Here is a 26,269-nt window from a genome sequence, read left to right on the forward strand (position 1 = left end):
ATCTTTTTGAATTAGTAGCTTTTTTTCCTTTAAGTAAATACCCAGTAGTGGATTTACTGGATCACATGGTATTTCTAATTTTAATTTTTTGAGAAACTTTATTTTGTTTCCCACAATGGTTGCACCAATTTGCATTCCTACCAGTAAGGTTCCCTTCTCTACATATCTTCATCAACACTTGTTATTTCTCGTCTTTTTGATACTAGCCATTCCGACTGATGTGAAGTGATATCTCATTGTGGTTTTGATATGATGATTAGTGATGTTGAGCATCTTTTCACATGTCATTGACCATATGTATGTCTTCTTTGGAAAAATGTCTATTTAGGTCCTCTGACCATTTTTAAATCATATTATTTGTATTTTTTGGTGTTGAGTTGTATAAGTTCTTTATATATTTTGGATATTAATCCCTTATTGGATATATCATTGCAAAACTCTTACCCCATTTACTAAAGATGGCTATTTTCTTGCTCACTCAGTGTGATAATTCCATTTTTTCCCTAAAAATAATAACCTTGTCATTACTAAAGAACTCTGTGTTCCCCAAATAAAGTTGAGAGTATTTATATAAATAGGAACTCAACAATTGCAGGTAATCTTTTGAATGATCTTAGCATTCTACAAACACTCCCATCTAGCCACGTGCATTCTTGTTCCAGATATTGATTTGCAAGGAGGTAGTACTAATCAGAAAGTTTAGACCTAATCTAAACACAGGATTATAACATTTTCAGCTCTGCACTTTAGTATCAAGGAGCAGCCCCTTTCACCAAAACTTTATGGACGTGTTGGGAAATGTTTATTAAAAGCTGTTAATTAGCTCCAGTTAATTAGGTCGGGGGAGACTTAAAACTATAGAAAAAGAGAAGGAATGAGCAGGGAGAGAGAAGAGGAGAAGAAGGGACGGGAGCAAAAGAAAGGAGAGAGGAGTAGAGACCAAGAGAAGGAAGTGATTAGAAGACGAAAGAGAAGAAAAAAGGCAAAAGAGAAACAGTGGTCAAGAAAGAAAGAGAAAAAGGGGGATTGAAAAGAGCACAGATGCAGGGACTTCTCTAAAACAGAGGTGGCTGTAATGGGCATGGTTGAAGCTGTGTGACTCAGGCTGGGGTTTCACAAAGGCTTGGGAAATAAGAATGGGGTGCCTGGGTGGCTCAGTCAGTTAGGTGACCAACTTGGGCTCAGTTCATGATCTCAGTTCGTGGGTTCACGCTCTGCGTCGGGCTCTGTGCTGGCAGCTGAGATCCTGGAGCCTGTGTCTCCAGGATTCTGTGTCTCCCTCTCTCTCTGCCCCTCCCCCTATCACACTCTGTGTCTGTCTCTCAAAAATAAAATAAATAAACATTTAAAAAAATAAGTGGACCACATTGGGTGTTCCTGTCCTTTTTTTTCTCTCTGTGAACCTCATGGGAATAAGTCTGGTCAGAATGTCAGTGTGATAGCTCAGAGCTTGGATTCTGGAACAGAACTACTTAATATCTATTTAGTGGCTTTGTGACCTTGAATAAATTGCATAACTCCTCTATGCTTCAGCCTCTTTGTACAATAGGGAAATTCATAAAGACTCAATGACTACATAAGTTATTAGAAGAATAGCTGGTAGACAGTCATCATCCAGATGTTAAGGATTGTTGTTTATAATACAAAATATGAAAAGCCTATAAAGCATTCAGCTATCATAATCCTAAATTGTGAAGTGTGAATATCTAAGGTGTGAATCCTCTTGGGGATTTAGAGGCAGATAAAGATGACCTGATTTGCTCAGTCAGTGCCTCTGGGGAATTGGGGTGCTTGATGCAAGATCTCCTTTAGAGTAAGTAAGCAAAGCTTTGGGGCAGCCAGACTCCGTGGGAAGATCCCTAGCTTCACTCCTGTGGAAGTGTTCACAGTTGTGCAAATGCAAGTGCATGGGCTTGTCTATATTTCAGTTTTCTCCTCTATAAAATAGAGGGTGTGGGAATCTTATAGCGTAGTGTCATTGTTAGAATTGAATACATTCCTGGCACATAATAAGTGCTCAATTAATATTAACCTGTTATTAGTTCCAGTCTATTTCCAAGTCTTTTATTCATTCGTATTTTTATTAGGCATTAATGATATGCATTTCAATCTTGTTTTGCCCTTAAATATGTTGATTACTTCTTTTTATAAAGCAATAGGCAGCAACCGAACTCAAACTCTGGATTTGTTGGAGGAAATTCTTTCACATTGTGAGAATCAGGAATCTTTCTGGGCTTTTCTTTTCCCAGTTGAAATTATTGTCAACAGTATTGTCAACAGTCATTCAGCTCCATTTATCCCTTCTGCATGATAGAATAGAACTTCCCACCTGGTCAATTTTAGATAATACCATTCCATGCCTTTTTTTTTTTTTTTTTTTTTTTTTTTTTTTTTTTTTTTTGCTCTCTTTCCAACTGACAGCCTTTTACTTTATTCTGGGATAATTTTATCAGGAATATTTTTATATTCTAAAGACATTCCATTCAACCTTTAGAAAAGAAGCTTAAATATTTCATAAAACATTTCAGTATTTGAGTTTTCTTGTGGCATCAGAGTTAAAACTGCCTTAAACCATTTCATTTTCTCTTCAATCTTTTTTCTAAAAGCACACACCATATCCTCCCTTCTGTCAATTACTTACACTGTGTTGGATTTTGTGGGTAGGAACATTGGTAAATGTGTGAGGTAGTAGAATCTAAAACATCTCTTTTAACTCCTTGGCATTTTGTCTTGAGCCTCTGGATCTTGGGTAGCACATTAAGTATACGGATTACCTTTCCTCCCCCAGCCCCTGCCAGAAAAAAGGAAGGAAAGGTAAATTGGAAAGTAAAGGTGAATTGCATTGAGTACTATTGTGTAAAACTCTGAATTAGGCATTTCATATAGGAACTATGTATATATGAATTAACCGGAAATGGAAGGCTAAATATAGACATTGGTAGATGTACGTATAAAATCTCAATGCATACTTTTTGCTTCTAAATGGAGTTCTAAGTCTTCCAGTTATCAGAGCCTAAATAAAGCTTCCTTGTGGGTAGGGTAAGAGGATTGCAATTACTCGTTGGTAGCCATCGCTAATGTAAAGATTGGCTCCAAAGCCTGTGGTGTGTTTTAAAAAATTAAGCCAGATTATTCTTAAACTCTTGGCTATTTATGGAGAAATGTGATCCCCTTCAGACCTACTGGTGGAATAAGGAGATAGGGGAATCCATACTAACTTACAGGTTTAGAGGTTTCCCCTTCCACATTGTCTCATCTGATGATCTGAGACAAGTCACGACTCCCTCCTCTGCATGCCCAGAGCCTCGGTGCTCCCTCTCCTCTCACCTCATGGCTGTGGGGGGACTTTTCTGATCCATCTCCCCTGTGGCCTAGCACCGTGCTGCACACTTAGTGAATAATCAAAGCTTTTTGAGTGAATTAGATAAAAGATCAAATTAGAACTTGTTAATTAGGAATGGTTTTTAAAAATCATTTAGCAAGCCCTAGTTTTACATCAGGCCTTAAAATATATACATTTTTTTTTGAAATCCTCATGTAAACCCAAGATGGAAACTGCTGTCCCTATCTTACAGATGAGGAAGTTGAGATTCAGCGACATTAGGTAGCTCATTTGGTTTATGATGGTGGTAAGAGGTGGATGGAGCCTGGAATCAAATTCAGTTTTGTCTGGTTGTAGCAACTGTTCTCTTAATAATATCCATACTGGTTCATGATGGGGGTGGTTTTTCTTCTCTTTTAATATAACCTCTTCTACCCTCATGATTAATCCTCATTTAAATGTTTTTCAACTTCCAATTTCTGCCAGGGACTTAGATAACTTGTTAGATCAGTTGGCCTCTCACGATTTCCTGTGATGCCAGTGAGGCTTTCTGGATTCAGGTTCTGAATCCACTATCTTCTGGCCATATGGCACTGGACAGGTCTCACCTCTCAGGGCCTCAGTCTTCTCACCTGTAAAACAGGTCACAATACTACCTACCTCACAAGGTCTTTATGAAACTCAAACGATCTAATGGATATAAAATACTTTTAAAAGGTCATGGCACACAGTGAGGTCAGTTTGAAGGTTACATACTGTTTCAGCTAGCATCATTCAGATGAGATCATTCAGTGAATCTTTGAATCTTGGAATACTAAGAAAAAGGTAAATACTTTTTAATAAATGTTTACAAGAGTCAACAATAGAGACTGAACAATTTTTTCATAAATATAGTGAAAATAGTTTACTTTTGTGATGCTCTTCAGATCCCTATCTGAACGCAGCTAATTTGATCTAGACGAGGTCAGACATCATGCTTGATTTCTTTGTCCACTGAGAAATGAGAATCTTTCTGGCGACACACACACACACACACACACACACACACACAATAAAACAACAAACAACAAAAATAAATTAGCAGTTGAAGTCCTTGGCTGAACTCCTGAGAACTAAGGGCCTTCTTCTCATGATTAAAGTATATCAGATTCATCTATAATTGAGGCAGTGATAAAATGGGCTAATTGTAGCATGTAACTGCCTGCATGTTTGGTTGAAATTTTCCATGAGTTACAAGTGAAATTTACAGTGATTTCTGCTTGCAAACAAACAGACAAAAGGTGTGTGTTCCTTGTTAAGCATCTAGCCTCATCAAAGACCTCCTTTCAGAAAAATTAACAGAAAGTGAAGTGAAGGTGGAAGTGAAGTGAAGTGAAGTGAAGTGAAGTGAAGGTGGAAGCACTGGAAGTTTAGAGAATTTTGCCTCAGTGCCAAGACCGTGAGGCTGGGAAGAATTGTTGCTTCCCTTTCATTTGGGTCCCGTGACATGTCTCTGAGAGTACTATTGCTAGAGGTCAGTGTGGTGGGGCGAGAGAAATAGACTTCGGAGTGAAATGTGGGGTCAGGTCCCAACTCTGCCATTGGAAGTCACTCACCTTCTTTGACCCTCAGTTTCCTCATCTGTAAAATGACCAGAATCAGAACCACTCCACAGATGTGTAACAACACAGCATCTACTTCCTGTCGTATATGCCCCCCTTTCCCCTTTTAGAGAAATAGGTTTCAATATCAATTTGATCTAAAAATTATGTAATTCTATAAAGAAAAATTACCTGCTAGGCTTACAACACCATAAGGCGGAGACTATGTCTCGTTTTATACTGTATTGCTATCTGCTGGTCCCATACCTGGCACCCAGGAAGGCTCTCCCTTTTTATTCCTGCTCCACATGACAGGCTTGCTGGAGGGCAACAGTAATCACCTCCACAGGTTTTATTTAACCAAACTAGGTTTGTGGTAGAAAGAAACAGGTAGGGACATAAAACAAATAATGGGCATTCTTTAAAAACATTTTTTTAATGTTTATTTTTGAGAGAGAGAGAATGTGAGTGGGGAAGGGGCAGAGAGAGAGAAGGAGACACAGAATCTGAAGCAGGCTCCAGGTTCTGAGCTGTAAGCACAGAGCCCAATGTGGGGCTTAAAGCCATGAACTGTGAAATCAGGACCTGAGCCAAAGTTGGATGCTCAACTGACTGAGCCATCCAGGCGCCCCAATAATGGGCATTCTTAATCTGTCATGAGGGTGTAGCTATGTGCAAGACCTGAGTGTAAATTTTCCTTGTGAATATGATCTTCAAATCTGAAAGTGTATATTTGCACACACTTTTTGCTGCTTAGTCTTTAAAAAGATTGATGCTTTAGAAAGTTTAAAAGTAAGATTTTTAAGAAGCACTTCATTAAGGAACTTTTAAAATGCAAATGATTTGGAAGTGTGAAATGTGCTTTTCAACTGGTGGTAACAAGTCTAACTGCTTTCTGTTTCCTCTCACATTGGATGGCCAGGGTTTCTTCTGGGTGTTGAATCCTGGCTTGACTCTAGTGAAGAGTATACAGACTCTCAAAACATGTGTCAGATATGAATATGCCAAGGGACCTATACAAAAGGATATAATCAAGGGGGGTGGCCTGGGAAGATTGGAGCCTGTGGACTGAGTCACACTCAGTGCTCTCCTGGAGAGCTTGGCAGGAGTCAGAGAAGCGTAATGGAAATGGACAATAAGGAAACTCGTGGTAGAAAAAGACTGGAGAGAGACGAAGCAGATAAGATACATCAACAGGAGTTTGAACAATGAAGGCTGAAATGTGGCCTTTCAGAAGTTTGTAATTCAGCCTGTAGCAATGAGTTGAATGTGCATAAGATGTGCTTTTATATAGTGCGATGGCAGCATTGGATTGTGTTTTATACAATCTGGTTTTATAGTCATCTTGGACTCTCAGAATAAGTAAAAATCTGGTTTTATAGTCATCTTGGACTCTCAGAATAAGTAAGTATGAACTGAGAATATTAGAGAAACAAACAGAGGTGGGTCACATAATAAGAATAAGAACAAATTTGGATACAGACAGAATTGTGATACAGGCAGAATATATTTCACAGAAACATCCAGGAGAGTGTTTCAACTCTTTATTGGTGGTAAATTTTTTTTAACTATTAAAATTAGTTGAATTGAGTAGGCAAGTGTTTACTCATGCTTTAAGTTCTGCTGAAATTTTTGCCTCAATGATGTTTATCTTTTTATTCTCAACAATGTCCAGAGGTGTGCTTTATACAGCGTAGGCACAATAAATATTAGTTAAAAAAAGTGAATGAGTGCCCACTATTTGTTATACTAGGATTTGATCCTCATGATAAAATAAATAAAATTTTGTATTTTCCCCTGTGGTTTTTTATGTAACCTCATTTTCCTTTATTCACACCACAAGGACTCTACAGAGCTTCTGAAAATTAGCATCAGATATTCCCTGCATACATCCAAATGTGAATTCTCCTGCACATTGCATGCCTGGTTTGATATACTGAGTGGCACTTAGCTGGTCTTTCTAAGAAGAGCATATCATGATATGGGGATAGTACACAGTATACTGTCCATTACACAGTACACTGGAAAACCACACATAAAGAGGCTGGGAGAGGTGGAGAAACAGCAAGTGACAAAGGTATCAAGGATTGGATGGGTTTCACTTTCATCTGCCTTTATGATTTCTGTTTATGTTTTTGTGGCTACACATACTAGCAGGAGGGGAGGTGGAAAGCTAAGAGCTCCCTAAGAGGAAGAAGTGTTTAGCATTTTATTATAAGATTGCAGGGATTCTCCGGATTTCTGTTGTGATGGATGGAACTTTTAAGCACTGGCAAGAAAAGAGTTGAGAAAATGCGCAACAAATGAAAATTGGTGAGGTAGGGATATAATTCAGAGGAAACCCAGAGAGAAGCCTTGAAAAGGACCTGTTTCATCTGTATCAGACAGCCTTGGTTTTGTTCTCTGGCTAGGCTATGCAGAAAGATCATCCAGAAAGTTTCACCTGGGTCCCATGAGTTTGCCTAATCTGCACCTCATGGATTTCAGCTAACTCTGTAATCATGGTTCTGTTAGGAAATCTGTCACACATTGTTCAATACTCTTTGGCTACGACCAACCTTTTGTGATGAAGTACCCATGCGATCACATATACACACATTGTTTTGTTTGCTTGTCTTTTGGAGGAAGAGAAGATAATGAATAGCATATAACTGGTCATATTTCAAATAACATCTTTTACTATTTGTCTTCTTGGATTTAATCAGTTCTTTCCAAAATAATTTCCTTCCTGACTTAATGTTCTCCCCAGACCAATTTGCAGATAAAACAACTCAAGTCCAAATTCAATAGTAAGTACTGTTTAATGATATAAAGTACTATTTCATCTCACAATTATCAACCATCTAGACTCTGGTATTCTGATGAGGCTCTGTAGATGTTTCAGTAAGTCCATTTGGCCAACAAAGAATATCTTAATTTTTCATAGAATTTAATTATGAGAGCATGAAAAATTAGGACATCAGTTCTAACACACTCTATCATTGTTTCTGCTCACAGATTTACTGTACATATCTGTAGGGATCTATGGTAATCATCAAGTCTGATAAGAATTTCTTATGTATTCTGAGTCATAGGCAGTCTACCAGAAAGATGAATTTGGGGAGTGATGTTTAAAACAGGTGGGAGGCTCGACTGAAAACAGGGAGCCTAAAGTAACATCTGTGTTAAAAGGCTCGAGTATTTGGAAGGAAATGAAAAACAAAGCAACTCTCAAATTTATGGAAATGTAGAAAAAGCGCAGACAAACTGATACCCTCAATCTATGAGAAAGGGCAAAAAGAATTACTTGGCATGGATTCCTACCATTGGGTGGATCATCAGAAAAATGCATTTGGTAGGGGAATGCATTATTTGACATTCATGAAGCTATCCCTGTTGGACACATTTTCACCTCACCTGGAAGAAACACTTCTGAGTGATGACCAGAGGAAGTCACAGTGAGGTCATTAATTTGGGGTTGGAGGCCAGGACATGAGGCATGTTAAACAACCTTCTGGTTCCCACCTCGGTCCATTGCAAATGCATAGGCCTTAGCTTCTAATTAAGATGACTCTAATATGATATTTTTTATTGGCTTTACCAAAACAACTTGATTAGGCTAGGTTTTCAAAAGGATGAGTGTGATTATCGTTTGACCTTTGCACAATAGGGATAAAATAGGCAAAGCTTTGGGTAGCTTTTCAAAACATGGGATAGATACACTACCATGTGGGATGATTTGGCTGAGCTCTGCACAGGCTGGCAGCAGTCCCAGAGCATCGTGGGACAATCTGATGGACTCCAGGTGTACCAATGACCACAGCTCTTCTCTGTCAACCTTTGACAGACAGAAATGTGTTTCTGAGTGTTACTTGTCTGTCTTCCTCTTTACCATCCTTCTCAGTCCCATTTTCTCATTCCCTAACAATCATTTTGAGGCCAATCAACTGCTAGAATTAAAGGGTTATAAATCTTAAACTATTATTCAGGAGAAACTTTAATAACAAAGCCTAGCTTCAGGGCATCTCGGTGGCTCAGTCAGTTAAGCTTCCGACTTCAGCCTAGGTCATGATCTCTCTGGTCCCAAGTTCGAGCCCCGTGCCAGGCTCTGTGGTGACTGCCTAGAGCCTGGAGCCTGTTTCTGATTCTGTGTCTCTCTCTCTCTCCTTCTGCTCTTCCCCCACTCACACTCTGTTTCTTTCTCTCAAAAATAAACATTGAAAAAGAAAAAAACAAAGCCTAGCTTCTGAGAAGCATGATAAAGAAAATGAATTTTCACCTATTCTTAATTTAGTCTCAGGATATCCTAAGTTAAGCATTAAAAATATTAACCAAAATTAATCAAAAGGCAAATCTGAAGAACGGGTTAAGTTTAATAAGAGAAATAGCACTCCAAGCCATTTCAGTGAGTACAAATGTAGAAGCTGGTCCTTGCTCCTTTCGACCTCCAGGTGGTGCTGTTTACCTAGACACAGAAAACAGGCGCCCAGCCCCATTTCTTTCCCTTAGGTTCATAGCTGGGCTTTCATTTTTTCAAAATATTTTCCGTTTCTACAGATGTGTTCTCTTAAATGGTCAATAAATTTTTATAACCACTATTTGAAAAATTGCGAGATTACTGTGATTTGTGCTTCCTAGCCAAGAATATTTCTTTATGTGCAGGACACACCCAGTCAGGTGTTTATGTTTTTGTTCACTGATCCCACCTCCTCTACCCTTCCTTGCTTCTTAGAACCCATGCTCAGGCACAGACAGTTGGGCTGTCAGTAGAACTCATCCAAATCCCTTTAAACACTTATGTGATTTAAAAATAGATATGTAGTTCAGTTAAGGCAACTCAACTCCATAGGCTTCTGAGTAAAGAACACCATCTTTACGGGAATGCTTTTATCCCCCAAATCCAGTGAGTGTTCCTAGCAGGACTGACCTGATTTTTTGCTTTGGGGGCACTTGTCAGACACCAGAAATGTTTTGATGATTTGAAGACATCTTTACGAAGACATCTGACAATCCAATCCAAATTCCTCAGAAAAAAATGTTCCTAGGGAAAAACTGAGAGGGAGTCATGCACAATTTCTTTCCATTTTGATAGATTTCAGTGCTGGGAATCATGGAAATTCCATTTACAGTGTGGAACCAGAATGGGAGTCCAGTGGTATCAATTTTTACCATTGATGATGTTTGGGATTTTTTAAATTGCCTAAAGAAATGACCAACTAACATGCTTTTCTTGTCCTTTTCTTCCCCCTTCCCTTTTTTTGTGTCAAGGGGTTTGTAAACAAGCTGGATGAATTCATTCAATGGTTAAATGAAGCCATGGAAACCACTGAGAATTGGACACCCCCTAAAGCAGAGACGGATGGCCTTAAACTGTACCTGGAGACACACTTGGTAGGCAAAACTGAGTTGCTTTTGCTGTTAGTAATGGGAGGATTTTAATGCACTGCTTATTTGTTTATGGGGAGTATCATTTTTATTTATCACAAGACATTATATGCTAATGAAACCAAGTTTTAATGGGGCAAACTACAGAAGCTGAAAATTTACAGGCATTTCAATATATTATGAAATCTAAATCCTCCATATTTCAAGCTATTTTTTTCAAAACTTTTTCCAGGAAGGTGAGTAATTAACTTAAAAATACCTTAGAAAATATACTAGACCCTTGTTCTCTAAAGCTATGATTGAAGGCTTTCCTCTTCTTAAAAAATAAATAAATGAAAGATAATTTTGATGACCATTCTAAGCTTTCTAGAATTCTTGTAAAATTAATGAACCTCTCATTATCAAGAGGGTCTACATTATCTGTTCTACACTGGGTTATTTTAATAAAATATTTAAAACGATGATCTCCATCATTTTTGCTGCTATGTGGGTTTTTCAGCATATAATTAATACAACTGTCATTACACCCGTCCCTGTGCACAGGGAAAACCATGGAGGGGAAGTGGAAAATACTTGGATGAATATGCTTCTGAATATGTTAGAAGCAAGAATTATAGACTGGGGGACATTTGATGAACCTCATGAGGTTTTTACTGAATGCTTCAAATGGCCGATATCAATTATGAAGGGGTGGAAACCAAGTAGTGGAGTGTGATAAAGCATGAAGAAAAAGCACGTTGTCATAGGAAATGAAAATTCAAGCTTTAAGGATCTCATTTTTATTCCTTTCACCAATAGTATAAAATTGACAAAGGCAATGAACACGAATCCTTGGGTACCCAACTGTGGGGTTGATTTTCTGCCCCTCTTACACACTCAGAATTTGGATTGAATAAACATTGTGTGGGAGTCCTACCTATGCGTGAGTTCACAGGGTTCCAGAACGTTCCCTGTGATGTTAAATGAGAGAATGACAAAGAGGGAGGTGAGAGGGGGAAAGAGGGGAAAGAGAAAGAGGATGTTTTAGTCTTTTGGTGTTTGTGTTTTGCAGTATGTTTTATGTCATTGCAAGTAAAACAGACTCAAAATCCTATTGCTGCATGAAAATAGCTTTGTGGATGATAAAAGACACAAAACTATGTTTAAGAGGATGAGTGTATTGCTTCCATTTTTAGAGACCTGGGTTGATTGTGTGTAAAAATGCCAGTGACCCCAACCACCTCTCTTGTACATGGGTTTTTAAATATTGCCCTTGGTACTCAATTCCCTGTTGAGTAGAGCCTTGATTTTTTTTTTTTTAAAGAGGGCATTTCATAATAGCAAGATAAAGATATTCAGTGCTTTATAATGTAAATTGTATTAATTAGAATGTCAACTTTTCACTGGCATTGTTCTGACAGAAATTCTAATCTGTGTTTAAACAGGAGTATATGAACTTTATTTCACATTAAGTGTGCTGTCTTAATTTCTCTTGATTTAATATTTTATGGAAAACACACATTTAGTTTTTGAGGTCCCAGAGGGCATGGGGACATACAAAGTGCTTTAACTCTAGGCTATTTATTGAAAGCCAGGCTAGAAGAGTATGAACCAGGGTCTCCCCTCTCTTCAGGAATTGAGCAACATGGCCTCTTTGTAACCAATGCACTCTCATCATTCTCAAGTCCCCATTACAGAGTTCCTTCCTTAGCATCCCTTTGTTGGCCTCAGCCTCATTCTAGCCCTAAACTATCTGCTAGAACTTTCTATAAGAATGGAATATTCAAGGTTGCACTGTCCAACATGGGAGCCACTCACCACATGTATCTGCTGAGCACTTGAAATGTGACTAGAGCAACTGAAGAAATGAATTTTTAATTCTAATTCACTTGATTTAAATGTAAATTGCCACATGTAGCTTGTGACTACTGTATTGTAGCCTTAATAAGTTGCAAAACTCTTTGCAGCTGACCATAATGAATTGCACGTATGTGTACCTGCCTCATAGTGACAGTCTCATCCAAAACATGAGCCCCATCATCCTCTTTACACTCTACATTGGATCCACAGCAAGAAGTCCTCCTTAAAATGTTTAGCTCTTAAAGAATAATTTTTTTGTTGCCTAATGATCAACACTTTCTTGAAATGAGTTTTCTCTACTATCATGTCTAATTATATTGGTTGGGATAGAGATAACATAGGAACATCTTTATCTCTGCTTTGCAAATAGTGAGGGGCTGTGTTCTCCAGCTCTGCTCAGTGAGTCTTAAGTCATAGTCACAATTTTGACTTGCGAAATTATGAGCAATCCTGGCCAACAGTTACTGATGACTTAGTGTGCATGGATCACCAGTGATACTTAAGGACACTTACTGAGTCACCGCTGTGCTGTGTGCAGTGTCTGTTACTCTAGATACAGCCTGTTTAAATGTCTTTCAAACAAACCCTGAGTTACTCTGTGTCCCTGAGGACAATGTCTACATTGTCCTCCTGATCGATACTGTCATTTATATTTTTTATTGTATTTCCTTACTGTGGTGCTGAGTTAATATTAAGTTATTCTTTTCAAAAGAAGGCAAAAAATATATACAAGTAAGAAAGTATACAAGTAAGCCCAGAGATTTATATCCTTGAATTCAGCTTGTGTAAGTCATTAGTATTCCTTAATGAGTGGGCCCGTGGTATTTGCAAGATTATCCAGGATGTAGAGATAGCTATACAGGTTTCTTTAAACACCTTTATAGATTCTATAATTTAACATTAAATCAGCAGATGTGCAAACCCTTGAGTCCAGTGTCTTCCCTGGTTTAATCATGTGTTAGAATAGTTGGCACCCTGCAATGATCATTGTAAAGAAAAACAAACATAAAAACAATAACAAAAGTTGTACATTTATATTTTGATGTTTAATTCAATTATTTTCCATGACGGTAACCAAGGGTTTTTACCAACACAAATCAATTAAAGCTTCACAATACCTTTATGAGAGATATGAAAGAGCTTTATTTTAACTGTAAGAAATACTGTGAAATTGCAATGATACATCAATGATTTTCCATGATAATTAATCATCTGCTTGCAACCCGGCTGCTCCTTTCAAAAATACAATTCTTGTCTTCCTCAAAAATGACATTCTCAGGAAAATGTCATTCTGGAAAGGTATTCTGCAAGTAGTGAACATCCCTCTTCTTTGAAAATCACTTTCAAAACAGTATTGTATACACATGTTTTTAGACAGATTCCCTTCTTCTTCACCTCTGTCAACTTTTTTTTATAAAGAAATTTATTGGAGTATAATTGACATGTAATAAATTGTATGTATTTAAAATACATATGCCTACAAGTTTCAACAAACTGACAAATGTATGCACCCATAAAACTGTCCTCACAACCGAGATAGTGAACATATCCATCACCTCCAAAAGCTTCCTCCTGACCCTTTGTAATTCCTTCCTCCTTTCCCTCCTGGCCTTTCCCTAACCCCTAAGCAATCACTGATCTGCTTTCTGTTATTATGAAGATTATTTTGCACTTTCTAGAATTTCACATAAAAGAAGTCAAACAATGTGTGTCCTCTCTCTCTCTTTTATTCTCGTCTCCTCTCTCTCTCCTTCTCTCCCTTTCTCTCTCTCCTTCTCTCTCTCTCTCTCCCCCTCCCACTCCCATTCATCTGGTTATTTTTTCACCCAGCATACTTTGGTTTCTTTCACCCAGCATACTTATTTGGATGTTACATATTTCAACTGTTTATTCATTTTGATTGCTGAGCAATATTCCATTATAGAGATTTATCACATAAATCTTCATCGACAGATTTTGGACCTTTAGGCTGTTTCTCTTATCACCTTTTTTTAGTGGCTTAAGAAACAGAAGTTACCAAAAGCTACATTTGACTGGATGCATCATAAATAGAAGAATCATAAATAGTTCTGGGCAGACTATTTAGATTTTTTCCTTTAAGATAATTTATAATATCTTAGTGTGCTTAAGAGTAAAGCAGCAGAGAAGGACAGCAACTTCTCCCTCTAGAGATTTCATTTCATGTCCATTTGCTTCTGAAAACATAATTCTGATATCCCAAGTGGTTTTTATGTATGCCTAATTCACCAAATGGGCACCATATCATATGAAACCAATTGTAGGAAAACAGGCCAATAGATTTTTCAGTATACAGCCAATCAGATATCTAGTTGGAGAAAGCAAAGTCTAGCTGACCCCAGATAGCTGTGTAAGAGTTAGGACAAAGAACTAAGCACAGAGCCTGTATTAAACTTGGGAGATAAATTTGCATAGGTGGTACCATGTCATGTTGGGCAAACATTAGCCAACTACATAGAAATAGCATTAGAGAAACAATATTCTTCATTCAACTTGATGGATGAGAAAACATGGGGGAAATGGTGGTGATGAGTTCATGTATATCAAGCACCTGTGAGTGCCAGGCAGTTATGTAGGTACCAGGAATACATGATGAATGAGTTTGGCTTCTTCCTCTCAGGGATTTGCAATCTGAGGGACATGACCATAGATAAAATGTAGTCATCTATAGAGCCATAAATGATAAATGTAATATAATTTTTTAAAGTTTATTTATTTTGAGAGAGAGAGAGAGTGTGTGTATGTGCACATGGGCAGTAGTGGGAGGGGCAGGGAGAGACAATTCCAAGCAGGCTCTGTGCTGTCAGCATAGCACAGAGCCTGATGCAGGGCTTGATCTCACAAACCATGAGATCATGACCTGAGCCGAGATCAAGAGTCACACGCTTAATTGACTAAGCCACACAAGCACTCTGATAAATGTAATATAATTTTGATCAGTCAACTTCTTGCAGGAGACACAAAGTACTCTTAGGAGCACAGAGAGAAGTTTTATTAGTCCTTCCTGAGAGTAAAGAAGGCTCAAAGAAGTAATTGGATGTAGACCTCACAGGACATACATGATTTGCTGGATAGAGAGGGGAGGAGAAGAGATGGAAGGAAATTTTATGGGCAAGTAAGGAAGGTGTGGTGAACCACGTCATGTGGCTGAGAACCAGGTTGAGGTTGATGGTCAGATGGTGAAGGAGACTGAGTGTCTTTTTATTGGATTGAACATTTCTTTGGGAGCAAAGGGACTATGTGACAGTTTGATTTTATTTTAAAACAGGAGAATGACATGAATCAAATGTAAATTCCATTAGGTTAGGGTCAGTTTGACATAGATTAACTGGATGAGGTCCATGGCTTAGAGAGAAAATAACTATGGGGATAATAGAAAATGTATTTGAGTATAATATTTGAAAGATAAGCTAGTGCAGACAACATTATCAATTTCTTTAATGTGATTTTTTTACTTACTAATATATGAATATAACACAAAATTCTAAAGGTAAATAAAAGAAGCTAGTAAAAAAGTAGAAAGTCAAAAGTAAGCCTCCTACCTCTGTTCAGCCAGTTACCAATTCTCTTGCTCTGAGGCAACCAGTGTTACTTGTTTCTTTACAGTCTTTCAGAGTTAGTCATGGTATCTGAAAACAAATGCATATGTGTACTTAACTATGGTCCCTTGGTTTATGCTAACAATAATTCAAAATCAGTAAATGTAGAACTACTTTATGCTTTTGAATGGCTGCATAATGTTCCATTTATGAATATGCCATAATTCATTTAGCCAGTTCTTTATTGATGAAAACATAGGTTGTTTGCAGTCTTTTTAAAAATTTTAAACAGTGCTTCAGTGCATATCCTTGGATATTCATCATCTTGTATTGTTTTAAGTATATCCTTAGAATAAATATCTTACATATGAAATTTCTGGGTCAAAGTTTTGCACATTTAAAATTTTTATGTCTTGCCAAATTGTCCTTGATAGAGATTGTACAAATTTATACTCAGCAAGGCATGAGAACGCCCTATCTGCACATCCTTGATATTGAAGTATGTTATCACATTGGTTGATCTTTTTTCCTTTGATAGTTACAAATGGCAACTCATTGTAGTTTAGTTTGTATTTCTTGTATTATAAGTGGAGTTGAGTACCTCTTCATATTTTTAGGAGTTATTTGTGTTTCTTTTCTGAAAACTGTTCATATTCTTAGCCTATTTTTTCTGTTGGGTCATTGGCTTTTTGCTTCAAGATTTATGGGACCTTTGTATATATTAAGGAAATGAGTCCCTGGTCTGTGATGTGAATAGAAAGTGTGTTAAAAATATGCTATTTTTGGAATTCTGTTCCAGAAGAACCCGGATATCTCAACAGTTTGAGGAATCCAGGCTTTGGCAGACCTCAAAGCTAGGCTGATAAGCTCTCTACCCATGGCAAAAGCATGTTCAGATTCCAGTCCTGGAAAGACCAGTGTATTCCAGGGAGCTTGCTTACCTAGGCATGGGTGGAACAAACCTAAGATCAGGGAAGCTTTTGTAGAATGCATGGAGTAAGTGATGTACAAGCCATGAGAAACCTGGAGAGGATGTGAGTTAAGGTCAGGTGGGACTTAGGTAAGAACAGAGGAGAGGGGATAGATTAATGAGAAGGGGAAGGATCAGAGTTCTCTTTTTGATGCTGTCTCTTGAATAGTTAGAAACTTCATTGCCAATGTCTATTTCATTTTTCCCTAGTCTCCCCTAATATCCTCAAGAACACCACAGCAAGGCCTGATACCCCACAGCTGACAGAAATCTGACCAAGACTTGAATGTATTGCAGAGTGTGGAAATTGGCAGGAAGCTTCTCTGTGTGGAGTGGGACTGAATCTCTGTCTGGGCCTTCTGGGGGTGTGTGAAACCAGTGAATGTGAACATTACGATGAGTTTTTACATGGGAAAGAGGGGGCAGATGTTACAAGAACTCATTGACCATCAGGGGCATGTGCTGAAGGTGGACTTTCATGCAACTGCTGATATTATTGCACTCTAGTTGGAGAAAAACATTATATTCACTGGAGAAAATTCAAGCCATATAAAAGAGCATAAAAATAAAAGTAAAAAGTCTTACCTTTCCTTAGATAACCCACATAAACAGTTTGTTCTATATCCTTCTGGACCTCTTTATGTAACAGTGCATACATTTTAAGAATTTTTAAAATTCATATTATACATACTGTTGAATGACTTGCTTTTTGTGCCTAAAGATATCGCAGTCATCCTTCTGTCAGTACATGAAGATCTACTACACATTTTCATTTTAGCAGCTCCTTAATATTTTATTGTGTGGATGTACCACAATTTATTTAATCATTCCCATCATGATGGCCATTTAAGTTGCCTCCTTATTTATGCTTTTACAAATAATACTGCAATGAACATTCAGTTTTTTGTTTTTTGTTTTTTTTAATTAGTTGGAAATCTTCTTGTTGGCCCCTTAGTGTCTGTCTACAGCAACAGCTCAGGCCACCCATGTGATGAGCGTCTTCCATACTCTTGGGGAAGCTTTTGCCATAGGTCTGGAAAAGTGGTAGGGTCCATGTTGATGTGTATACAGAGGTTGAGTCTGTGTTTATAGGGGTAGCTTTTAAAGCCCACCTTCTAGAACTTTGTTTATTTTAGGATTGGTACCTGCAATTTGAGGTGGCTACCACAAGGTGGCACAAAAACACCAAATCCTGCAAACAATGCTTCTATCTTGGTACCTTTGAAAGGTTTGAAAATATTTCCTTACTGTGCCATTACCCTATTTATAAAGACAGACTGGATTAAACTGCTAATGTTCCTGGCTAACAAAATCTCCACACAGATACTTCCATGCATGTATCATCTATATTTAGAACCTCATGTTACATTGTTTTATTAAATAGTTTTCATTTGTTTCATTTAAATAAAACAATATACTTCTCACAGAGCTTTTAGCCATACAAGAAAATTTCTCAAAATACATTCAGCTGTTTTTCTTTTGTTTGCTCTCCTGTCTCTATGTCTGCTCCATTTTTCACTGCTCGAAGTTAAGGGATGATGGGCTTCCCTTTTTCCCACTTCCTGGTGCCCACTGCTCCCTGGCTACCTTTCTCTGCTGAGATGAGAGGCAGTCCTGGCCCAAGAAAGCAGAGCTTCACAAGACCAGCAACTGCCACTGTACAGCAGCGGCTGTATTGCTCAGCTAATGGGAGACAGTCCGTTAGACTTCAAAAGCCCAAGCTGTGTGAGTTTGGCCGCCACTTCCCTGAGCCTTGCTGAGCAGAGCTGGTGGCCTCATAGGAGCTTTGAAGTTCCATTTGCTTGTTCCCCTTGATTCCCATCAGTTTAAGTTAACTAGCTGAGAGTTTAGTAGGGAGCAGCGTGACTTCTCTTTGGGGGATTTAAAATACTCAGCTCCCAGCCTTGAGTTGCTTCCTTTGGTGGCTTGGGAATGGAAAAGTCTGTCGCGAATTTGTAAGAATGCAGGCATTTTTAATTAGACGTGTGGGGACAGGAGGCTCATTTTGGACATGTAAAAAGTCCTGGACCACATTCCTTTGCTCGTGTAACTAATTCTGTACCTCTAGGAGGCATATAGCATTGTCTTCCATTTTCAGGTTAGGAGTCCCGAATTGTTCACAGCACCTGGGAATGTACTTTTAACTGAACTCGGTTTAAGCACTTGAGCCATGATACCCAACACTTCTCATCATTTTGGAAATTGTTGGTGGCAAAACATTTTACTAATTTATTATTTTGTTTATTGCTCTTTTTAGGATGTAATGACTGTTTTTAATTAGAATGCCAGGGAAACACCACATTTGTTAAACACTTCCTGTTTAGGGCAGTGATATACTAAGGGCTGAAGAGAAATTTTGTAGACTGGCTTTGCACTATGAGGGTTCAAACACAGGCTGCTGGACACTGGACAAAAGCCAGCGCATGTCCAAACTCAGCTAAGTCAGGGTGCTGTCACCTATCACCTCTCTTCTTGGGGAGACACATGTGCACATTCTATTTACCTACTGCATGACATGGAATTTTGGACCCTTGAAGCAGTTTATCCAATATAAGGGATATTAAGGTAAGAACTTCAGGCCTGAAATAGATCTGCCGTATCTACTGAGGATTGTTGTGAAGACCAGATAAACATGTTGTATGTGAGGATACTTGGTTCATTTCAGGGGAATCGTGAGCATTTTCGTTGGAGACATGAGAAGAATATGTGGCAGGAGAAGTTGGATTTCTTCCCGTCCACCCAGACTGTCACCTACTTGAGGGGACGGCTTGCGTGTCTCTTTGCTGTCTCCTCTGACACCCAGCCTGTGCATAATAGATACTAAAAATATCTGCTGGAGGAATGAATGAGCATTTGTAAGAGCAGTGTTACAACCATTACAGGCAGCAAATTATATCTAATACTGTAAATCAGCAAACAATAACTGAGAATGTCTGCAAGTTAAATTTATTTCCTCTACTATTTCCAAACCAAAATGGACTCTGGTCACAGAGTTTTCTGGGTATTGTCTGGTATATTTGTGACAAGAGAAAGGCCTATAGAGGGAAAAAAAATTGGAATGCTTTCTTCTGTTTTCAGGACATAATTCATTTCCTTTGGCAGAAAACACAAGGAAAATAAAAATGTTAACTCAGATATTAGAAAGATTTGAAAAAATTCCACAGGTTAATGTTACTGTTTCAAAATACAAAGAATAAATGACTAGACAGGATGTTAATGATTTGACATTACAAAATTTATTAAATTTATTTTTAAAGCAGTTTGGTTCCCCCTCTCAAACGCACGAAGCATGTGGGAGTTGGAATAGATCTGCCCCAGGCTGCCAAACAAATTTTTAATGGAACTGGAGTCCTTCAGGGATTGTCCTAAATCCACATAATATTCTTAAGTCTTGGTGTTTGCACTGGGACCTGTATATTAGCAGATGTACATGTGAATAATATACTTATATCCATCCATCACCTTGGTGACTCCACATCTGTAGGGGCTGCTGCACATCAATTATTCCACTGCAGGGGGTTGAGGGATATTTGGGCCAGCATTGACCTCTTTTTCAATCAGAGCCTCAGAGCACTGTGTTCTGGAAGTCAAATGGTCCCTTTAGACAGAACCTCTGTTTGAGAATCTGTTTGGCCTAATGTGGCCATGCTAGGAAGTCAGTGTGATCACCTGTGCCAGGTGTGAAGGTGGCATCTGGAAGAGCAAATGAAAATTTGCTCGCTAAGAGGTACTGTCAACATTTAGGATCTCTCCCATGTATCTAATTCTCGCATAAGATATTAGCAAGTCTATCAGAAAAGAATGTCAACCTTAGTAAAACACATTTACCTTCCACACACACAGAAAATGCACCTGTTTGTTTGAAAGAAATTGTGATTTGTTTGAAGAGATAAATTCACTTTCAAATGCTTGGAAATGTTTTTATTATCTGAGGTTTTAGGAAGGGAGTCTTCTCAGGAAGAATGAGGATTTTTGTCTTTATATCTTAGTGCTTCTTCTTTTTTTAAGAAAAACAAAATTTTTATAATGCTTATATTTTTTATCATAAACTTGGCATTTTTTTCCTCAAGACCACATAGAGCTTTTACATTTTTTTAAGCTTCTGATATTATACCTGGAGGTGTGTTGCATGTTGTTATAACTGATAAATCAGTTGCAAATGTAGCCACTTCGTTTTGTTGGGGAGATATACAATTGTGGTGGTGGCTGACCATTTATTTAATTATATGGTAAGTACCATATGATGAGAGGGTAAAGTTGAATTGATGATTTAGGCTATCTCAGCCAGGGTACAGTTTACATGGTAATTACACTGGGATCATCTAAGTGTAATTGGCAAGTAATTTTGTAAGTGAAGGAACATGACAGCTCATTTACATGGTGTTCACTGAGTAAAATTTGGGGACATTTATCAACCACTTTCAAGTGAAGAGTGACTATACCAGTATCTCCCAAAGTGCCATACACAGTTTGAAACCTACATGGAAGGTTTTTGGTACAAATCTTTATTTGTTCTGCGAACATTCGTTAAGTGTGTCCTGTGTACCAGGCACTGTCCTAGGCACTGTGGATTCAAAAATGAGTGAGAAGGAACTCGAGGAACTCATGTATGGGAAGCAAATGCATCGCCAATAATTACCCAACATTGTAGTAAGTAGAGTCTTGAGGTCTGCACAGGTACTGTGGGTGTTGAGGAGAATGTGGAAGCCTAGAGGACAGAAGAAAGTCAGGGAAAACTCGCTAGAGAGATTGACACCGGAGATAAATCTTAAAGGGTGAGCATGGCTTAACCAGGGGAGGGGGAGGACTGTCCCTGCCAGTCTTCGTCAGAAGTAGCAGCAAGACCAGAGTCTCAGAGGAGCAAGATGGCTGGTGTAAGCTGGAAACTTTAAGCAGTTCAGGCACATTTCAAGGAGGACATTAGACCTGAGAAGCAGACTTGGCTAGCATTCTAGAAGACCCTATAGGTCATGATAGAGAAAGGACCTTATCCTGCAACACTGGGAAACCATTAGAGGATTTTGAGAGAAGGAGCATCTTTTTCAGAGTTGTTTTTGGGGCAGGCCATTATGTGTAAGAAGATGTTTTTATTGAGCTATTACCATATGCCAGGCTCTGTTCTAGTGGTAACAAGGCATTTGTTTTCCACAGTAACCTCATGAAGTAGGCACTAACATTTCCCCCTTTTTACAGTTGAAGAAGCTGTGTACCCAGAGGTTTCCCAGAGTCACACAGTGGGTGATGGAGGAGCTGAGATTTGAACCCAGGCTGTCCATTTCCAGAGTTTGTGCTGTCACCAGCACCTACATTATGTCATGGCCTCCTTGACACAATTGCTGGCAACTGACTGTTTATAAGATGCACATCTTCCATCCCTCATTAGACTGTGAGCGCTGTGCGGCCAGGGGCTATATTCACCTAATTTACAGCCACATCCTGCATGCTTAGGACAATGTCTGCACCTTGACAGGCATGTGACAAATAAGGAATAACTGTAGTTTTGAGGGACCATGACAAAAGATTGTTGAAGTCATCCTAGCAAGGAGTGATATGAAGGCCTGAATCTAAGGCAGTGTTAGTCAATATGGAAGAGTTGAGGTTGGGGAAATAAATTGGCAGGACTCGGTGAGTGATTGGACGTGTGGATTTTGTTGGCATATTCTCACGATGTTTCTGATTTCCAACTCCTACACTGGAGAGATGACTTGGCAAAAGAATCTGAAGCAGAGGAAAGCTCGTGCTGCTTTTCACAGAGCTCTTAAATTCCTGAGAAGAAATGTTGCGGACTCAGGATGAGAAGTTAGAAGAGACTTCCCTGGAGATAGTTAAAAATAGAATGAACACATCTGCCCAGGATGGTTGAGGGACAGAGCTGCTCTAGGGTAGATGAATGGTTAGATGGCCTTTGGGATTCTTCCCCCTTTGAAAATTTTCTAGTTTAGAATAAATAAAAAGTCTCCCCAGCCACCTATCCTTAGCTGCCTGGCTGAAAGATAAAATCAAAGTGTCCAAGGACTGGAAAATATTGAGTCCAAATGCCTGGACTGTAGAGAAGGAAACAGAAGCCCAGAAGGGTTAGATGATTCACCCAAGAGCGCACACTTGAGGCAAAAGGAAGCCCCAAATCATTGGCCTCTCAGCCTGTGCACCCTCTTCCCAAATCTCAGGTAGCAGCACCGATCTTTTGGTGCCTGGTGTGGGCAGGCCTGTGCTGGATGGTGGCACTAAAGCAAAGAGAACGTGATTGGTGTCTGCACTCAAAGAGTTGATAGAGCCTCAACAATAAGTGCTACTTGTCACCTAAAGATGGCATGAAGTACCATTTACTACACAGCACATTTGGAAAATAGAGAAAATGAACTTAAAAGTCGTAATGATTTCTCTTTAGTTCCACTTATTTCTGGGCACTGCTTCAGTGCTTTACAATCATTATCTCTAATTCTTACAATAACCTAGAAGTTAGTGTTATTTTCATTTTATGTTTTGTAAAGCTAAAGCACTAAGAACTCATTCCGTAAGATTAGACTCTGTTACCTGCAAGTTCTACCCTGCACAGATGATGTTAACATTTTGTTGTGTTTCCCTACAGTCTTCTGTTCCTGTGCACTGGGACTATTCAGTTACAAGCTATACTGTTACCATAGATATAGTTTTGAATCTTCTTTTTTGGCTTGTAATGTGTTCTGTTCTGTGTACTTTTCACGTTATTTCATAGTCTTCATTTGAATGGCTGTATAATATCAAGTTTTTAGGAAGTTTTTTTTTTAGGATTTTTTTTTAAGTTTATTTATTTATTTTTGAGAGTGAGAAAGCCTGAGCTGGAGAAGGACAGTGAGAGAGAGAATCCCAAGCAGGGCTCTGTGCTGTCAGCAAAGAGCTCAACTTGGGGCTTGATCTCACAAACCGTGAGACCATGACCTGAGCTGAAATCAAGAGTAGGACACCTTAACTGACTAAGCTACCCAGCCACCCCTAAGGTGGTTCTTTTTTCTTTTCTTTTCTTTTCTTTTCTTTTCTTTTCTTTTCTTTTCTTTTCTTTTCATGTTTATTTATTTTCGAGAGAGAGAGAGAGAGAGACAGAGAGACAGAGAGAGAGAGAGAGACAGAGCACGAGTGGGGGAGGGTCAGAGAGAGAGGGAGACCCAGAATCCAAAGCAGGCTCCCGGCGCTGAGCTGTCAGCACAGAGTACGATGCCAGGCTCAAACCCACAATCTGTGAGATCATGACCGGAGCCGAAGTCGGACGCTTAACTGAGCCACCCAGATGCCCCTTAGGAGGTTTTTAAACAAAGAAGTGTTTACTCATAAAAATCTTTCAGTTCTTGGCACATGTGGCATTTGGAAAGTATATTTTATATTTTGAGGACCAGATGATCATCCTCTGTCGATGGCACTGGGCAAAGGAGAAGAGGAGCTCCCAGGCTCGGCACAGGGGATAGTGGCTTTCTTCCTCAGCAGGAGCCTCTGTGGGAACGCAGCATGGTGGTAGGCATAGCTCAGAGTGGAGCCTGGGCAAAGATGGCCTGAGGCAGGTAGCAGGTGACTTTTTAAGCCTCTGCTTTTTCTGACTGAACACACATTCTTCCTCCTGCCCTTGTAAAAAAGCAAGTTTTCATTTTCTTAGGGTAGTAAAAATCTTTTGTGTGAAGAAAAAGTGTCATCAAGTGCCTTATTCATCAGCATATATACCATCTCTTTAAAATGACAGTGGGAGTAAAAGTTCATCAGTTCAATATGTCTTTCACATTGGGAGACTCCTGACTAATAACCTCTGGTATTTATCATCAGAACAGCCAAAGAACTAAATTCTGGCACATGCTGCTCTCACACACTGAGAAAAACCTAAAAAGACAGAAGATTTTCTCCATTTTTTTCTTCTTTCATTCATTTAGAAGAAAAGCATACCTTTTTTTAATTAAAAAAAATGTGAGCATGCAGAAACATCTGGCCTCTATTACCATAGCAGCCTCCTAAATGGCCTCCTTGTCTCCAGTCTGCCCTTTCAAAATCAACTCTACACAACAGCCAGAGAGATCCTTCTAGAACACAGAACTACACCAGGCATTCTCCAGTGTTGCTGACATCTTCTTCCCCGACTCTTTCAAGGCCCTTGGAGTTAATTACCACGTGTAGCCACAACTTCCACCTCCCCTGCTTGTACCCTGTCCCGGCCACACCAAGCTGCTTATGGCTCCCCATTTCCTGCTACAATAAGTGATATGTCCAGGCCTGCATACATTTCAGTCCTTTCTCCACAAGGTCCCTGCAAGGCTTGGTAGAACCTGGCTCCCAGCTGGAGTTCCCAGAGCACGTATCAAGCCTTTACCACACTCCTTTGGAATACAGCCCACAGTCTTGGTATCTCTCACAGCATAATACTCTAATTAAAAAAATAAAGTAAAATAAAAATCTCATTTGGCAGGGCATATCATTCATTTTGCTTAAGGCCCACCATTCTCTAATTCTCTAACCAAACCGTAATTCCACATTTATTCTATGCTGGGTCGTATGAAGCTACTGGCTTTTTAAATTCTCTTTTACCCAAAAAGATTATACGCTGCTTGTGCCAGGATAGTGTGTTGTTACCTTTTGTATCTATAGGCCTGGCAAAGACTTTTCAATGAAATATCTATTGTGTTGATTTATGCTTTAAAAAAATACCTAAAATTAGGTCGGGAAAGACTCAATAACTTATTTTTGGCCTCTCTGATTGTTTACCAACAACCCCAAAAACTCATGGACCTCGATGGACCTGGCAGACATTAACAGTATTTCACTGGATGATTGAAAGTCTGTGTTCATGATACATGCTGCTAAGGCTACCAACTTTGTATCTGTAAGTGAATGTGATTACAGTCTTCCCCACTCTCTCCTGTACCAGGAGATCCATATCTCTTCTTCTCATTCCCCTGGAGTAATCATCCTTTCCATTTGTCATAGTTTTGTCCATCAAAGTATACATTTCCTTGATTTCATTTCGTACCTACATGACTGCCATACTTCCATCAAACTGGGCTCTTCAGAAATTTGAATAGAATTGAATGAGATGTAATATTTCATCTGTTTTGTGAAGTCTGATCATGGACAAAGTAGCAGTCAGTGTGCTTACTCAAATTTAGACCCTGCCAAGGAGTAATGCACTCAGATCTATCTAAGCTGGTGAAGCTAGAGATTGCAGTTATGGAGATACCCATTGGTCAACCTCTGATGTACCATTTTTTTGATAATCCTTTGTCTCAGTCACTGTATTTTCCATTTCCTTAGTTATTCTTTTCTGGATGTTCAATTACATGCTGCTTTGAAGATACTAAAAGATATTTGGTGTCTCATAGAACCCAGACTACTCATATTTATGGAATTTCATATAATCACTGACATAGGAACGTGGTACCCACCTATTGCAATGTGGTTGCCATAAATTAAATCTTCAGAGAATGCCCTGTATTTTCAGGGAGTACTGTGGATGTTGCAGAAGGACTCTATAGTATAAGGCATTGCTGAGGAAATGTGTCAGGAGCATAAGAATGGAAATGTGTCCAACTATCAGGTTCAAGGAAAAAGAAAAAGAAAGAAAATAAAACCCTTTTGTCTAAGCTTCCTTCCCTAGGGAAGAGGCAGGGGCAGAATGGGGAGAGCT

General features: G+C 38.9%; 1 protein-coding gene across 6 annotated transcripts in view; it reads left to right on the plus strand.

Annotated features, from left to right (window-relative positions):
* AKAP6 (A-kinase anchoring protein 6) overlaps positions 1–26,269 on the plus strand; it is a 487,418-nt gene that overhangs the window by 230,762 nt on the left and 230,387 nt on the right. For all 6 annotated transcript variants that reach the window (XM_053224350.1, XM_015073684.3, XM_015073690.3 and 3 more), the window contains one exon: positions 10,150–10,272. In XM_053224350.1, coding sequence (XP_053080325.1) covers positions 10,150–10,272 — 123 coding nt within the window. The remainder of the gene's footprint in view (positions 1–10,149; positions 10,273–26,269) is intronic.

The sequence above is a fragment of the Acinonyx jubatus genome, chromosome B3 (assembly GCF_027475565.1).
Source record: "Acinonyx jubatus isolate Ajub_Pintada_27869175 chromosome B3, VMU_Ajub_asm_v1.0, whole genome shotgun sequence".
Classification (NCBI taxonomy): domain Eukaryota; kingdom Metazoa; phylum Chordata; class Mammalia; order Carnivora; family Felidae; genus Acinonyx; species Acinonyx jubatus.